The 15,993-nt window shown below is 56.0% G+C and overlaps 5 protein-coding genes across 5 annotated transcripts; 1 reads left to right on the top strand and 4 right to left on the bottom strand.

Moving 5' to 3' along the window:
• Window positions 1-900: 900 nt before the first annotated feature.
• VDAG_02403 (uncharacterized protein) lies at window positions 901-1,355 on the bottom strand (the record flags this gene model as incomplete). The annotated part of the gene is made up of 2 exons (XM_009653056.1): window positions 901-1,251; window positions 1,350-1,355. The coding sequence occupies 2 exons, from the start codon at window positions 1,353-1,355 to the stop codon at window positions 901-903; spliced, it is 357 nt and encodes a 118-aa protein (XP_009651351.1).
• Window positions 1,356-2,894: 1,539 nt separating this feature from the next.
• On the bottom strand, window positions 2,895-4,950 carry VDAG_02402 (cobalt uptake protein COT1; the record flags this gene model as incomplete). Its single annotated transcript, XM_009653055.1, has 4 exons — window positions 4,606-4,950; window positions 4,449-4,532; window positions 3,501-4,388; window positions 2,895-3,452 (listed from the first exon to the last, which is right to left on the bottom strand). Exons 1-4 carry the CDS (start codon window positions 4,729-4,731, stop codon window positions 2,895-2,897), a joined length of 1,656 nt encoding a protein of 551 aa, XP_009651350.1. The 5' UTR covers window positions 4,732-4,950.
• A 3,322-nt stretch (window positions 4,951-8,272) lies between these two features.
• VDAG_02401 (uncharacterized protein) lies at window positions 8,273-10,934 on the bottom strand (the record flags this gene model as incomplete). The annotated part of the gene is made up of 5 exons (XM_009653054.1): window positions 8,273-8,820; window positions 8,874-9,879; window positions 9,929-10,593; window positions 10,660-10,755; window positions 10,814-10,934. 5 exons carry the CDS (start codon window positions 10,932-10,934, stop codon window positions 8,273-8,275), a joined length of 2,436 nt encoding a protein of 811 aa, XP_009651349.1.
• Window positions 10,935-11,267: 333 nt separating this feature from the next.
• VDAG_02400 (uncharacterized protein) lies at window positions 11,268-12,127 on the bottom strand (the record flags this gene model as incomplete). The annotated part of the gene is made up of 3 exons (XM_009653053.1): window positions 11,268-11,562; window positions 11,737-11,906; window positions 11,975-12,127. 3 exons carry the CDS (start codon window positions 12,125-12,127, stop codon window positions 11,268-11,270), a joined length of 618 nt encoding a protein of 205 aa, XP_009651348.1.
• A 635-nt stretch (window positions 12,128-12,762) lies between these two features.
• Window positions 12,763-15,380, top strand: VDAG_02399 (uncharacterized protein; the record flags this gene model as incomplete). The annotated part of the gene is made up of 5 exons (XM_009653052.1): window positions 12,763-12,941; window positions 13,043-13,165; window positions 13,232-13,315; window positions 13,371-13,511; window positions 13,568-15,380. The coding sequence occupies 5 exons, from the start codon at window positions 12,763-12,765 to the stop codon at window positions 15,378-15,380; spliced, it is 2,340 nt and encodes a 779-aa protein (XP_009651347.1).
• Between the last annotated feature and the right edge of the window lie 613 nt (window positions 15,381-15,993).

The raw sequence follows: 15,993 nt of genomic DNA, 5'->3' as shown, positions 1-15,993 counted from the left end.
GATTCGGTGCTGTCCAGACATCGGCAGACAGATGGAGCTTTGATGGAGAGGACTGTAGCCTTCTCCGCAGGATATCCTTGTGCACACAATAGGAATTGGAGACAAGCTTCTGAATGGAACCATGGGAGAGGCTAATGATGCCTTCCGCGGTATAGTTGATAGCGCCGATAAGCGCGTGAAGCTCTGGCCAGGAACTGCAATTGTAGGAGAGGTTGCGGACGGTGACGAGTTGGACCAAAGCCTCGAGAGCGGCCTTCCGATTGACTGCAGCTCTGAGAGTGTCTTCCTGCCTTATCAACTGCTTTGCAGCACTTATCTCTCCGGCCTTTGCGAAAGCATCCTGAATAAGGCTGTCGCGCTGCTTCTTGACAGGGTGGTCGTGGGAGTCCAACTCAATCCCGTGGACTTTGCACAAGTGATGGCGGAAAGTAGTTGAGACAGTCGTCGAATAGGTCGGATCTATACAGTACATGCAGTAGTAGATCTTCTCATTTTTGCGAGGGCAACGCGCTGGCTCTGAGTTTTGAGGTTCGCGTGCATGTGCCCATGTGTTTGCTGTCGTCTTGCGTTTTCGCGTCGTCCGACCGTTCGAGCTTGACGCAATTTATGGAGCAGGGCTCACAGATGACGGCAGCTCAGAGGCTGACGAAACAGGCGCTACAGAGCGCGTGCCGTCGCTAGAAGCAAACGAAGCGAGGGAGGACATTTGCACTTTTGCTGATCGAACTGAATCTCGACGCGATTCCTAAGGAAAATGAAGGGATATTATTACCCATCGCGGCGGGACCGACCAAGGTACGCAAGGGTAAACAATTTTCCGGCGTATCTCCATACGGATGGAATACGGTCATCTCGTATGGAATACGGGTAATCCATATGGACCGTTCCATATGGATTAACTTAATCCATACGCTTATGGATAGAAAGCCTGGGAACCTGGACGTCCAATTCAGCGCTGCCAAGGTCCGCCTCGAGAACTGGGGCCGCGCGGTGGGCTTTGACGACGGGAAGCCATCTGACGAGCATAATGCAGCCCTCGACGATTAGAAGACCCGCAGGGCGGTGGACGAAGTCTTCGACCTCATCAGGGACATCTGCGACCCCTCGGACGCGCGCAAGTCGCGGTCGCTTCGCGCCACGACGGGCGTCACAAGCGCCAGCTCGCACCTCCCGGGTGCGCCGGGCGAGTCGAGACGACACAAACTCGCCTGGGCCATGGGGAGGAAATTGAAACGCACAGAGCAGGTCGACCTGTTGAAGGAGCTGGTGTAAGTCTATCAAATCTGTTTCACGCTGCCTCACAAGATCTCTCCCGCAAGGCCGACCGTGTCTCACAGGAGTTCACACACTTGCATCCTCTCTGTAGCCAATACAGCCAAGCGACGCAGTGTTGCCCCTCCTACTAATCAAGGTGCTTCGTCGTTCTCTGCGGGGGTTCGGGAGTGTCGCTTCTTGTCCTACTCGTTGCTCTTCTTTTTTCGCTCGCGCTCCTTGACGCCTCTCGTCCCTTTCGACATAGCAGCCCGAAAGCACCCCAAGGGTGTCCTATTCCACAACCCATATGTCCATCGGTTGTAGGCTCGATTTCGTGGTCGTAGGTCGGATGGTTTTCAAAGTGTCCCCTTGTGGGCTGTGCACGGCAGGGCTCGTGAACCCTGCCGCTGTCGTAGCCAGAACCAACGGACAAGTGCTGGCTCGCGGTTACTCTTCTGGGCTCTGTCAATGCCCGGGACGAAAGGCTTCACAGGTTCCAGCCAGCACCACGTGGAGGTGAGAGTCGTCGCTGGCCCCAAACACCACAAGTGCGGATGGCAACCGCAAGTGGGACCAGAAACCGCAAGTGCGGATGAAAACCGTAAGTGGGGCCAGATGACCCGCACCGGGGCGCTTCGTGCCCGCGCCGGTCCCATACTCGCGCGTCAGGCTAGCAGCGAGGTGATGCACGAGACATTCGAGTCTCGACGCCGTCAGCCCTTGGAGGATGCGCTCTATCTCGGGGAAATCGCTCTTACCCACGCTGGCCATGCTCACACGGTGATTTCTGGGCCGAACTCCCATGTTGAAGACTAGAAAGGCGAGCACGGGGTGCGAAGCAAACGTCCACCGTGGCGCTGGACAACCAACTTAGCCCATGCCTCGAGGGTCATGTTTCGGGACAACACCAGTTGTTGGGCGGCAAATTCCGTGTCAACAGCACGTAACGCGGCATCTGCGCCTGCAAGACACTCCTCAGCCTGGCGAGGGCCGCCTCTGCCCCACGGGAGCAGAGTCGGGAATGCTTTTGCGAAAAACCATGTATCGAAGGAGTCGACGAAGCCCTGGCCTCGAGGAACAAGGACATATGGCTCGGCTGAGAACCTGTGCCGCACTTCAGCAGACCCTCTCCACGCAGATCCGCATGCCTCCTCTGCCGCAACCGTTTCGCCCATGGAATCCACAAAATACCGCAACTTTTCCACGTCAGCGATATCCGGCGGACAGTCCAAGCCGAACATGCCAGACGATCCGATCTCATGCACACCGTCGCGGCTGCTATCTGGCCCATGCCCGCTGGCTTCCATAGAAGCCACGTCGTCCCCGGCTGCTACACAAAGCAACCTCCATGCCAACGCCAGCAGCCGCAAAGGCCGCGAACGGGTTCCCTTCGGAATAGCAAAGTCGGACTATTAGAGACGAAATGAAGGGGATTTCAAAAAAAGGTAAGAGGCCTCATCCTAGTAGGGTTTTCTCTATCGTCGCATGTATGGTTTGGAGAGATCGTGGCAGCAGCGCGCCGTCACGTTTCCGTCCGTCCCCGTCGGGAGCTCGTCGCTTCATACGTGAGCCTTCGCCGAGCTCACCCAAATCCTGATCGTCTCGTCTCAAAACCCAAGGAAGGAGTGCACCAGGTGGTCCTAGTGCCAGTGCGGCGACTCGCTGGGGCTATGGCTGTGGTGGCTCTGCGGGCTGGAGCCCGCGACGGTGGTGCCCGTGGAGCAGCAGCCCTTGCCGACGCAGTCCTCGACACACTCGAGGAGGCACGACGTCTTCCTGACGACGACGTGGTCTCCGGCGCCATCCAGCTTCAGGGCGGTTGAATCCTCGACGAGCGCGTGCTCGGCGCTCGAGAGGAACTCGGGCTGGATCGTGGCGCTGTGGATGCCGTTGGCGTGGAGGCACTTACGTGCGCGCTTGGCCAGGACCATGTACTTCTCGCCACCCTCGGCCGAGATCGGGAAACTAACTTGAACGTGCATGGAGCCAACGATCTTGGTGTCAGAGAGTTGCCAGATGTGAACGTGGTGGCAGCTGACGACACCGGGCAGGGCCTCGATGTCCTCGCGAATGTCCTGAAGATCGATGTGGTCCGGCGTGGCCTGGAGCAGAATCTTGGAGGTGGCGAAGGTGAGGGGGAGAGCCGACTTCAGAATGATGAGGGTGATGAAGAGCGACACGGCGGGGTCGGCATACATCTTGCCGGGCCAATCGGTCAATCAGATGATGAGGGCAGTAGCGATAACACCGATGTTGCCGAGCGCGTCGCCGATGACATGGAGAATCAGGCCGTTCAGTCCCATATCGCCGTGGCTATGGCCGTAGCCACCCTTCTTGCCATCCTGGGGCTTGTTGTGGTTGTGCTCGCATTGCAGGCTCGAGTCTCTCCGAGGGCGGCCGTTGAACGAACGGTGACGGGAGGTGCTCTTGTAGCTCGTGTTGCCGTTGCCGTCGTTCAGGAGCGGGGTGTTTTCGCTCGTCTCGCCGTCTTGGACGGGGCTGTCCTCGGCGTCGCTCTCGTCGGTGGTGCCGTCGAGGTTCTTGGACCTGGGCCTGCTCGCGTCGATAATCTCCTGTCTGAAGCTGGAAGGGTAGATGCCGATGTCGTCGATGCTCGTGAGGCGCGAGTGGCGCAGGCTGCTAGCCCTGCGGCGCTCCCTCTCGCATCCCCTGGTGTTACTGGAGCCGCGGTTGTTGGGAGACTCGGATTCGCTGTCAAACCTGATGCGGCGGGGAGTGGTCGGCGCGCCCTCGGTAGCCCTGGCGACAGCGAACTCGGGCAGGACATCGATAGCGGGACCGTCGTCGTTGCTGATCGCGAAGTTGTTGCGGTCGGTGGCTGTAACACGGCCTTCTTCGGCCGCATGCTCGTGAGAGTGCGAGTGGTCGTGTTCGCCGTGGTCGTGGTCGTAGTCGTGATCTCCATGCCCGTGATCGTGGCCGTGGCCTCCCAGCACCAAGAATCCGATCAGGTTGGAGGCGAGGCCAATGGAGCCGACAATGAGGATGAGCTGGGGGTTCTGGATGTCGGGAGGGTCGAAGAATCGGGAGATGGCCTCCAGCAGGATGGACACGCAGAGCGCGATCAGGAAGACGGCGTTGAAGAAGGCACCGAGAATCTCGGCTCGCAGCCACTGTGCCACGGTTGATTAGTTGTTTGCCTCGCCGCAGGTCGTGATTCGGGTGCAACATACGCCGTACGAGTACTTGTCAGTGGTGGCCTTGCTCACGACCGCAACAGCCCAGAGTCCGACGCAGAGGGAGATGATATCGTTGAGCTGTTCGAGTCGAGTCAGTGGCGCGGTCTCCGAGGCAGGGATCCCGATCTCGGGTCTGCGACAGTGGGCATACCATGTGGAAGGCATCGGCGAGGAGCGCAAGTGATTTGACAAGCAATCCGACTGTCAATTCGGTGATGAAGAAGACGACGTCGATGGCCAGCATAATGCCAATGCGCGTCGACTTGGACCACGCCATGGTGGGCGAGTGTTGTGTAGGCGTAAGGTAAGTGTATTGGTATCGGGAGAGAGGGCGGGTCCGTTGAAGAGCCAACGGCGCTTTTGAGCTCAGGGAGCTCCAGATTCTAGAGGCGAACCAGGAAGAGAATAAAAAGAGCAGAGTAGAAAGACGCGCCGCGTCAAAGAAATTTGCGGCTCGACTTTTGTTGCAGAGAAGAAAGTAAGAGAGTGGGCCCCTAGAAAGATGAAGGAAGGTTTGGGTTTGGGGGCGCGAGGGGGTGTGCTTTTCGCCTGCTTATGTCAGGGCATGCCGGCCTGACTAACTGCGACGCGTCTTCCTAACTTTGACATGAAATAACGTACATCACGGGCGAGTGGACCACACGGGCGAGTGGACCACCTCAACCAACTTTCACGATCAATTCGACCAACAACTCAACAATCACGCAGCTAATTCAATTGAAATTCATTTGTCGCTATCCTCTGGCTCTGGGAGAACTAACTGACAAGTTCTTGCGTTGTGACCGGTCTTTCCGCAGACGCCACAGCAGCGTTTCTTCGGAGCCGACCTTGTCGACATACTTGGATTTTGTAGCGTTTCCTCCATCATCTGCGAATCTACCTCTCTCTGAATGTTCTGATCTTGTCCTTCGCCTTGCGCCATGCTCCCTCCATGCCGGAGACGTACTTTTTTGGCTCTGCGACGCCGGCTTAGTACTGCATTTTCCTCTCGAAGATGATTGATCTCCTTCCCCATCAGGGTATAGTGACGCATAATCGCTTGCGCCCTCTTCGTAAACTGGTCGACAGCCTCAAGTATTGATGTTGGAGAGCTTCCCTGGTGACGGGAGATTCGATTTTTAATGAAATCAGACTGTGAAGAGGCCTCTTTGGTGGTTGTTGGGGTCCGACTTATCCAAGGTTCCAGCCCGCCATGAGGTGATGATGGAGGCGTCGGCGTCTTTAAGCTCACATCCAGCTTAACCAAGACCCATGTGCGCATATGCGCAGTCAGCTGCTCTCAAGCAGAGTCAATGACTGCTCTCTTCGAGCTTGTCATGCTGGCCGAATGTTCCGACTTCAGAGAATTCAAGAAGAATAAGAAGAAGGAAGAGAATGCAGTCTGGTGCAGGGGAGTGGAATCGCTTCATTGGAGCCACCGAAAGTGGATCAGGTGTCATCAAAAAGCATCTCGAGCCTTTGAAATCGGTGAGCGTTCGCTGGGGTCGAAGGGATGTTGACATCACAACAAGCCCGCCAAAGGATGGAAGTTCTGCAAGAGCCTAAGAGCGGTTGCGAACAAGAAGGATGGACTGAAATGCTGATCAAGGGAAACTAGCTGTTGCTATGAAGAGCCAAGTGGATGGCGATTTCAAGACTTACCCCACCAGCATGTGGTAATACTGGAATGTGCTGTGGTTCTAGGACAAGACCAGGTGCTCTGACACCTTGAGAGGCCTCCAGGCTGGCAGCACTTAGGGAGTGCTTCCATCTCCAGACCCCTATTGTGGCCTGCGGTCACCAGAACACTCCTTCAGTCCCCATAACGACTTGAGTCATTATTGGCCTCCTTCCTGTTGACCCAGACGAACACCACTAGCAGCCAGTCTTCCAGAAAAGCGTCGTTCAGGCTGACGCCCCGCCTGCTAAGCCCCTCGACCCCCATATGAAGTAGAGTTTTCCAGCTGGCCGACGGTAAGCGATGACTATCTCTAATCATTGTGGCGAGACCTTTGAGACCGGCAACAACTTTGAGGGTAACTTCTGAGATGAGCCACTGCTCAACTTGAAGACTATTGGCACGGTTTCGGTCTGGCCCGACCTCCCCACAATAAGGAGTTCCTGAGGGGGTGGAGCGTCTGCGTAGCGGTGTGCCCGGTGTTGAACGAGGCTATGGGCTTGACGCCAGAAATCAGAGGCCACCAGACGTACAACCTCATGGCAAATTCTCATACATCTTCGTGATATTGTAACCCCTCTGTTTGTGTAAAGTATCAAAGGAGTCAAAGACTTCCAGCACCTGAATCTACGTCATATACTTGGAAACGGCCTTGCTATCCGTTCGGCCGCGTCTTTCGAAGCGTAAAGGGTTCATGATACTAAAGAAGCCCTACTAAGTCGATCCGACCCAGTCACATAGCCCGTACTAATGTCAATGCAAAGAGTTATATCTGCTAACCATTCCAAAGCGGAGCATCTCGCGCCGTGCACTTGTGGTGTTGGGTTGCAGGCATGGCCGAATGAATTGCCCTGAATGATGCCAACGCAGTTCCCTGACCAGTGAAATAGGGGGCTGGTAGTGGTTGTGGGCATCCAGCTCGAGGAGGCAGGATTTGTCGTCCTTCGCAGCGCGGAGCTCCCGTCTGTCGCCCTCTGGAGCCGTCTTGAACTCAAATCCACGGGAACTATATTTCTGAACGGCGGCTTCTGCCTTCTCTCGGATTCTTTCAGGGACTTGCCATTGGTATGCTGTCTTCTCCAGTGCCAGTTTGTAGTACATGTGAAAAGCAGCATGTTTTGTCAAAAAGCACTGGACGTGACTGCCATAGAAGGAGAATATGCTTCTGAAAACCGTCTGGAGGAGCGGCTCGGAGATCACAATCCCTCGAGGATCTATGACCCCTATCACCAACTGAATGGAAACCGTCTTGTTGTTCTTACAGGCGCTCCCGCATAAGACCTTTGTTGCGATATTGTTGGGATAAGAATGGAATCTTTGTTGCTCAGGCATAGGAAAGGATGTAGAGCCGCCGTCGTCGATTCGAATAGGGACGAGGGTCTCCAACCAACGGACGGAGCCGTCTGCTCGGATGAGGGGAGCCATATCCTGTAATTCTGGATATGCCTTGTGTACCGCGGCGACTATATATCGAGTCCCGGGAGGCCACTGGTATGTTTCTAAGTATGCCTCGTAAGCGACAGCAATGACTTGATTCCGGCTAAGAGTTACGAAAGACTCGTCTCTCAACTTGCGAGCTGCCCGTGCGAGGCTGGATTCAAAGGTCACGCCTGACCGCTCCAGAGCATTTTTGACAGCCACAACCGAGGAAAGCACCGGGGGAACGTAGAAGTCCCAATCTGATGCATCCGTGGCTGATCCTGGGACAAAATACTCCAAGGCTCTGGATCCGGAGAGCACAGCACCGTGCGTCGCCATTGTCTCTAATAGCTCGTCGCTACCTGTGAAGGGCCCGACCCGCTGGAGGTATTCAGCAGGATCAATGCGTTGATCTAGAACTGGCAGCAAATCGTGTGTCGCGCGTTTCAAAGATACGACGTCGGTAACTGGCAACAGACTGGCTAGAAGCGTGATAAGCTCGTTGGGTAGCAGCTCGAAAAGGCCGGTCGGTGTCGGCGCCATTCTACGAGACGAGTGAGCGAACGTGAAAATATGACAAGATATCGAGGCGAAGGGATGCGCAGTGAGGAAAAGTTCATTCAGTGCTGGCATGCCCATTACATCAACCCGGTTTGGTCCCTGTTCTAGGCCTTATTCTGGGCCTCAAGTCCCGCTACCAAGCCTCAATCTGGGTTGATTGACCCGCCGACCCTTGCAAGGCCTAGTTCTGGACCTTGGGCTCGAACGCCGAAACTACGTCATGGATCTGCCTCCCGCCGAACGCTGACGAACACCTGTCGCCCTCGTCCTCAAATGACAAACCCGCCGTGGGTGGGCTGATTGGGGTCGGAATTGACATTGTGGTACGGGCAGCCGACACATCGAGAGGAGAAATAATGGTCGCGGGCGAGGAGTTGCCGGCGTCGGACGCTGCACTGACGGTGGCTTCGCTGATTTGGCGGAGATGGCCAGTGTCGCGGTCGCTCATGCCGGAGACGACGGACAATATGCGATCCCTCATTCCGACGGCCGGGTCGGGAGCGTCAATGGGACTGACAACGTCACGGGTTGGGGAGTCGGCGAGGGAGTAGGGGCCAAGGACACCTGATGAACGGGAGGCGGACAAAATATCGTTGTCCGAGACGGAGCTATAATGGTATGTCGGTTGGATGGACGTGGGGTAAGATGAGTTGCCGAAATGCGTGTGCTTGTCAATCACCTCCATGGGGGTAAGGCCTGTATCAAAGAGCTCGGGGGGCATTGAGGTATCTAGGTGGTGGATGTTAGTCTGCTGATGCTAGTTGTGGGAGGGAGAGAAAGACCAGGTAGCTCTGCGATTGTGGTGTCCATCATTTCAGACTGTGATACGACAGGCAGAATTGGGACTGAAGGAGAGCTTGCTGCATGCCCCACCACTGTGTCAGCGTTGGAGGGCAACTCTTCTAACGTAGTGAGGGTGAGAGCTTTGTCTTCCGTTGGCTGGCCCCTGATCCAGGACAGAATGCGGGTGCCGTTATACTCGGTGCGAGCGCCTTGATGGCGAAGCTTTCGCCTGCGCCAGAGGCAGAAGCCTGCGAGAAACGCAACCAGGAAGACAAACCCGAGGACAGCACCAAGAGTTGGTCCGACCCATTTCGGCATGCCACCGCCGCCCCCAGAATCGTCGCTGGCGTTCTTTCCATCGCCCCCAGGCTCAACTGTCGGTTGGCTGGCCTCGGTCACTCTTTGATAGGGATACCAAGTTTGGATTTTCGACGTCGAGTATGGCGTTGCGAAGACGTCGGCCAGTTTGTCGTCCGACCATCCTGACGGGCTCGGAGTCGTCAAGGTAGCCGCTCCTGCAGCACTGCCGCCGATGACTTCCCTGACGGCCGTGGGAACACCGTAATCAGCGTACCTCTCCGGGTCATAGCCATCCATCCACTGGCCACTCGTCAGGTTGTAGATCTGGATGAGACCGGTAAGGCATTCAAGGTTATCGCCAGCCTCGGAGGTCATTCCGCCAATGACCATCATCTGGTCGGGATAGGGCATAAAACATTTATGTCCGTTCCGACCACGACCCGGCTTACCCTCACTGAGCATGGTCCAGGTGAAGGAGGGAAGGGACAGGACCCAGACCTCATCGTTCATCTCCACCTTGGGATCCACGCCGGGATAGCCTCCATAGTAATAAATGTTGAAGCTGGACCGGTCTTGAGCTGAAGCCACCACGGCACATGCTCGCGTGCGCGCCGTCGGGGCCTCCGAAGTGGCTTGTCTGTACCAGGTGTCATTGGCGATATCATAGATTTCTATCGTACTCATGAACTCGTCGCCTTCCTCTCTCTACGTAGCTGTCAGTGTCACTTTTCGAATGGAGGCCATAAAGACGTACGCTTCGGTTTGGATTCTCCGACTTGCGGGTGCTTGTCAACCAGTCGGGGTAGGTGACCCCTCCGATAACCACCAGGATGCCCTGTTCACCCACGGGAACCCAGACCACCTCAGGGTTCGCCCTGCTTTTCACCCCACCCGGCAAGGTATTATTCGTCCACACAAGGCCCGTCTGGGTCGCCATGTCCAGAGTGAGAAGGGTATTCGAGGTGTTGAGAGCATTCTCTGTGAGGTTCGTATTTCGTTGGAACACGGGCCCCCAGTTTGGTGCTCGAAGTCCGCCGAAATACCATGCCATGTTCTCGGACGGTGCGCTGACTGCTCCACCATACGCAACGTACCGCGTCATACCAACCGGAAGCGTGTTTGAGACGAAGCCTGGTTCGAACTGATCCCGTACGGGCCCGTATTGGCAAGCCTGGTAGGTCAGGGCGTCATCTGCGCGAGGGGGTGGAAAGGCATCCGTCTTCTTGACCAAGCCTCCGTACAGCGACAACTGAGCGTCGTTCACGAGCATGGCTCCGTCATAATAGTTGGGTGCGTCGTTGTTGGCGTTGCCGATACCGCCGCGGGCTTTGGATATCGTCCCGAAGAGCGCCGTCAAGTTGTCAGACGACTGAAACGAGCGGCTGAAGTTGAGAGTATACATGAGGCCGAGGGGGTTTTCTAGCAGGCATCAGCGCAAGGAGGCCATCGGCACAAGCAAAGATGGTAAGAGATACCGCCACCGACCTTGTTGTTCTGGGGCTCCATATTCTCCATTCGAAAGCCCTTGGCTCCAGTACAGAAAGCCACCGTCGAGGTACACCGTGTCTCTGATAACGGCACCTATGCGGAGGGTAAGCAACGAGCCACCGGAAGACTCAGTCCATCCAGTAGAACATACCTCTTGGTTGCGCCCATAGACACATCGAAGCATTGACTTGATCCTCAACCCACCCCTCAAACTGACCGAAAGCCACCCTGGCAAAGGCGGCGAGGAAGCAGACGGCCAGCACGTGAGCCATGGCAGCGACAAGTCCCCTGTGTTGGGTGCGAGGCAGAAGTGGCCGAAAGATCAGTGCACTGCGAGGGTTTGAACCAAGCTACATGCGCCCGATGTTGTGCAGGTGGTGATCAGAAGTGTAGGTGGCCAATGCAGGTCGAATGTTCCGAGCTGGGTTGCTGCTGTCGCCGGGCAGCCAGAGAAGATACAGCTCGCCATTGACCACTTTCCCTGAGCCCTCGCTGGTATGGCGTTTCTGATCGGACTTGCGGAAGCCGACTCGGGCCGTTGACAACACTAAGGATGCACGAACCAACGGGTGGGAGATAGTGTTCGGTAGATCCCCAAGACCATGTCAGGCTGCGGAAAGGAAGGCCAGGTGGGGAGACCACTCCACGCGGAAAGGCTTGCCCGGAGCATCCATGCGGCCATCTCCGCGAATCGGACTGTTGGACATTGGGCCTGGAGAAGATTGTGAGAGACCATGGCAACCCGGTTGGCCCAGGTCGAGAACCATCCCGCCGGAGATAGCGGCTGTTGAAGGTACAGAGTGCTCCTGATCGTACTGAGCAAGGAGAGATGAGCTGGACATGGAACATGACGACCAGCTCTTCATGATCTCGGCAGATCCACGAGCATGCCGCGTGACACTGTTCTGCGTGAGTAATGCCAGATTTGATGGTTGATGGACCGTAGCCTGTATGATGAAGTAAGATCAGGTTGAGAGCCTTTGGACGAGAACCCTTGGTCAATGTGAACGTCGGCAGATCGGGAAACGGGCAGGGCCGCAAAGCGCTCGCAGGGATCGAGTCAGGACAGCCTACCCTTGTATTTGCTGTCGTTGAGGCGCAAGGCCCCGGTCGTGCATCGCGGAAGTCACGGGACAGTAGCTTCGTTTCCTGAGAAGGATAAGATCGATGTGGACAGGGTGGGACTTGTCAGGAAAACAACGCTTGTGGGCGTCAAACCAGCTGCTATTGAGAGCATGGCGGGGCTGTCACAACGGTCCAAAGTAATGCGCATCGTAATATCAACGACATCCAACTTCGTCCAATTTCTAACCCCTCTGCTGAAGCTTCCTGGCCTCTCTCTCTTGAGAATGAATAGCCGATCTTCGGCCAATGGAACAGGGGAGCCCATCATGGCTCGTATTCCTTCACCATTGTCAACCCTCGCGCCAAACGGATGGCGCAAACGCAAAGATGTGACTGCCATTCCGATTGCCGCGATGAGACATGGTGGTTAGGCAGCCCGAAGCGCAAGGTAGTGTGTATTGACTCGCGTGAGAGGAGCAATGACCTCGCTTGCCGGATGACAAGGGTTAGGGGCCCCTTGGGCCAGCCCGGACTCTCTCTTCGGGCGATGGAGCAGCGTCCTCTACTATCGTCAACCGCGCTTCTGTCCATCGCGGCGATACTGGGGCCTGAGGTGATTCGACCCCCGCCTTCGTCGGTCTTCATTCAACCCATGTCCAAAGGAACCGATTCAGACAACAACAGGGCAGGGGTGATATCTATCCGCGAATGGCGGCATGAAGCACGCCACCCGGCTATTGTTGACGAACTCGACGCCTGCGACGAACATCAGGAATACTGATGTGATCCCCACAATCTCATATGGGGCTTCAAGTCAAGAAATCATGGCTGTTCCTGTTCGTATTCCTTCCGTCCCACACACCTTTCACGAAAACCCCGCGTGGAAGACCCTAGCCACGGTCATTATACATCCCGGAATCACTCATCTCGGGCCATCATCCTCACGTACAGCCATCCTCGGCAAGTGAAGGTCTTTGAGCCGTGCCATATGGACAGGCAGCTTGGGCCGGCATCAGGGCTCCATGCTCCAACACAATGGAGAAGCAGGCTGAGAGCGGCACAGCGCAGAGGAGTATGATTACGAGTGGACCAATATTCCCTGACGATCGCGATCACGGTGAACAGACTGTCGAGTCTGGACGAACTTTCGGCCAAGTCCCCGGGTCCCCGGAAGCTCACGTCTACTATGCGTCGCAGCAACGTCGCCACCGGACGTACATAAGATAGGAAATATCAGGCGCCGTTGTTTAGCCCATTCCGCCTCGTTCTTGTCCCTAGCCTGTGGTATGCACACTTAGAAGTCGCCCACAATGAGATGGTACATCCTGGTCGTCGGCGCGTTCGCGGCTCTTGTCGATTCAACACCCCAATATGACCTGTGTGTCGGTTACTGTTCCGTCAGGGCTCGCTACACTCCCACGCCCGCGTCAGTGCAGTGGTAAGTATCGCACCCGTTGAAATAGACGCCAATGGCACCAGCGGACTTGCCGCTGATCCTTCCAAGCTCTCCCGAGACGACGTATGTGACAGAGACGGTCACAGAGACCAGAACGGTCACCGAAACCAAGGAAATTGCCACAACCATGTAGTGAGCTGATATACCGCGGCCTTGAACGCAACCACATCGCTAACATCTACACTAGCGAACCGACAACTGAGGACATCACCCTGATCGCAATCTCGACCGTCTATGTCACGAATGAATACACCACCACGGAGCATGGGACCCAGAGCGTCGTAAATTCGGGGATTACATCCTATCCGGCCACGATCACTACATCTGTGTGAGTCTCAGGCCGATACTTAGAGAATCACTACGCATTGTTCTGACCTATGGTAGTTGCGCACCCAAGACCGTATATGGCCTCTCCCTTGGCGTTGATCAAGAGCTCGTCGACCTTGAGCTGGGTATCCTGGACCAGCAGACGGACTGCGCTTATTACACGACAACAGTCTGGGCGACGGCCGCCGTGGAGACGGGTGGAAACGCTGCGTCGACAACTCACGTCCAAGTCTCTACGTCGGCAGATCGTTCGACGGATCGTTCGACGGATGGTGTGACGCAAGTCATCACCAGCACATTGCTCCCTTCGATTGAGTCTTCTGCGAATGCGTATACGTCCCTTTCGTCCTCGACTGCCACCACCATCACGGCATGCCCTGCTCCGACAACTACCCCGAGCAACGATCTGGAAAGCCCGTACGACCGGAACTCCAACAGAACCTTCGGCTGCGTGCCTGGCTTTGTTTGTGACCCGCCGAAGCCTCTGGGATGCAACCTTTGGGCTGACTCTCCGGCCGACGACTACGTATGTGAGCTGAGGTACTGTGTCCACTCTCCGTCCTATTCAAGAGTCCACTGGCCGGAGGGTGAAACGGGACACGTCCCGTTGGATGAGGGATACTTCAACCTTAACGCACATGCCTTTGGTCTCCCATACTCCATCTTCGAATCCGACACCATCGTCAAGAATGAGTATGGCAAGACATACACCATCACAACCGGGAATTGGGCTTCTGCGACGGATCTCTCAGTGATCCCAGCCCCTTCGCCTCTCGCCGTGCAACACGAGCCACCCCCTATGCGTGGACTGCCAAACCATGAGCGGCGCCAGGAAGATGGTGCACCAACGGCTCCTGCGGTGTGCTTTGACGACTGCAACAACTGCTACAAGGAAGCACTGGCGGTGGGCAAGTCTCCGGCCCTCTGCGTAGCCGACTCGCAGTTTCAGCAGGACTTCCAACTGTGCATATCTTGTATCGATTCAAATGCAGATGATGGCCCTTTAATCCGCCGTCTCTATGTCGACCAGAAGTTTGGTCAGTTTCTGAGTTTCTGCAAGGGCCTGGAGCCGGTCCCGGCGAACTCTACGTCGCGGATGGATACTCCCTCTGGAGCAATTGCCACTTCAGAGCTCGTCACCGAGACAGAAACGCAACTACCCGGCGAAACAACCACATCCGTCCAGCCGATCGACTCGACGCCAGCACCGACACCGAGTACCAAGGAGACTTCCGGAGTCAATACCATAGTCCTTCCTCAGGAGACCTCCAGCTCGGACGTCTCCCGCTCTGGCAGGCCAACTTTCTCCAGTTCTGGCAACGAAGCAACCCAGACAACGACGGAATCAACATTACCACCTGTAAACCAAGACGAACCCAGTGAGACGATGACGGAGCCAGGATCAACTTCTGTAGATCGAGACGAACGTCCTGAGACTGCTGGCTTCGATGACCCAGCTCCCGAGGTAACCTTCAGCTCGGCTACGACTTCCATTGACTCAGGACGGCCTGGGTCTAGACCCGAAGGCGCCGCAACTGGAGTCGAGCTGAGTCAGAGTAGTCAAAGTAGGGAACGCACAGAGTCAATCAACCTGGATGATCCTGCTACGAACCCTATAGCCGATTCCGTTGAAGCCACTCCTACCAGGTCGAGAGACTTTTCGTCATCCGCAATAGGAAGCCCAAATCATGACACCGGGCCTGGAGAAGCGTCCAATAGCACTATCCCGAGGCAGAGCGAAGCCATCGAAGAACAACCGACGGCTGCCACGCCGTCTTTCGCAACGGGCGCCTCATCACACTTTGACATTACGTTTCTCTGGGTGCTTGCACCGCTAGTAACCGCCATCTTCATCCACCGGCCACTCTAGGTCAAAGTGTGTATCTAGCAACGCTGAAGCATGGATAGGCGGACGACCAATGGTAATGGGTGTTAATGGAATTGAATGATGCCCACGACGCCGCAACTACTACACATGTGTAATACAAATCCTACTCTTATCTCCAGCCGCATGCTTGATGCGATTCCCACTCCAGAAAATCATTGAGATCATGCCCAAGATTGTAACCCATTAGAACGAAGTCTCGGTGGTCGCCATGGCCTAAGAAAGCGAGCTCCATCATGGGACTCTGCGGCGGGCTCCACCACTCGCTGTCTCGGTCGCTACTGCAATCCGTCTTCGATCGTCTCTTTGGCGTCGACGATTGTATCTGACAATTGGGCTCGTCCCTGAAAATCGTCGGCGAGTAAGCGGCTTCCTCAAATCCCCGCGGCAGCCCCCCCGGCAACGGGATGGGAACCTCCGCATCCGGGCTGGTGGCACTTGGGGAGGTAGAGCTGATCCCAATAGATCTCGCGTTGGATTGCGCCATACTCGGCAACCCGGCTGGAGCGGAACGTCTGGCGCGCACAAGTCTGCCGGCCGACTCAAAGCCGAAATCGTCGAACCAGGCTGTGATCTCATCAAGCTCATCATCATCGGT

This window comes from Verticillium dahliae, genomic scaffold (assembly GCF_000150675.1).
Source record: "Verticillium dahliae VdLs.17 supercont1.4 genomic scaffold, whole genome shotgun sequence".
Classification (NCBI taxonomy): domain Eukaryota; kingdom Fungi; phylum Ascomycota; class Sordariomycetes; order Glomerellales; family Plectosphaerellaceae; genus Verticillium; species Verticillium dahliae.
The sequence above is the reverse complement of the archived record's forward strand: the minus strand, read 5'-3'. Positions and strand labels throughout refer to the sequence as shown.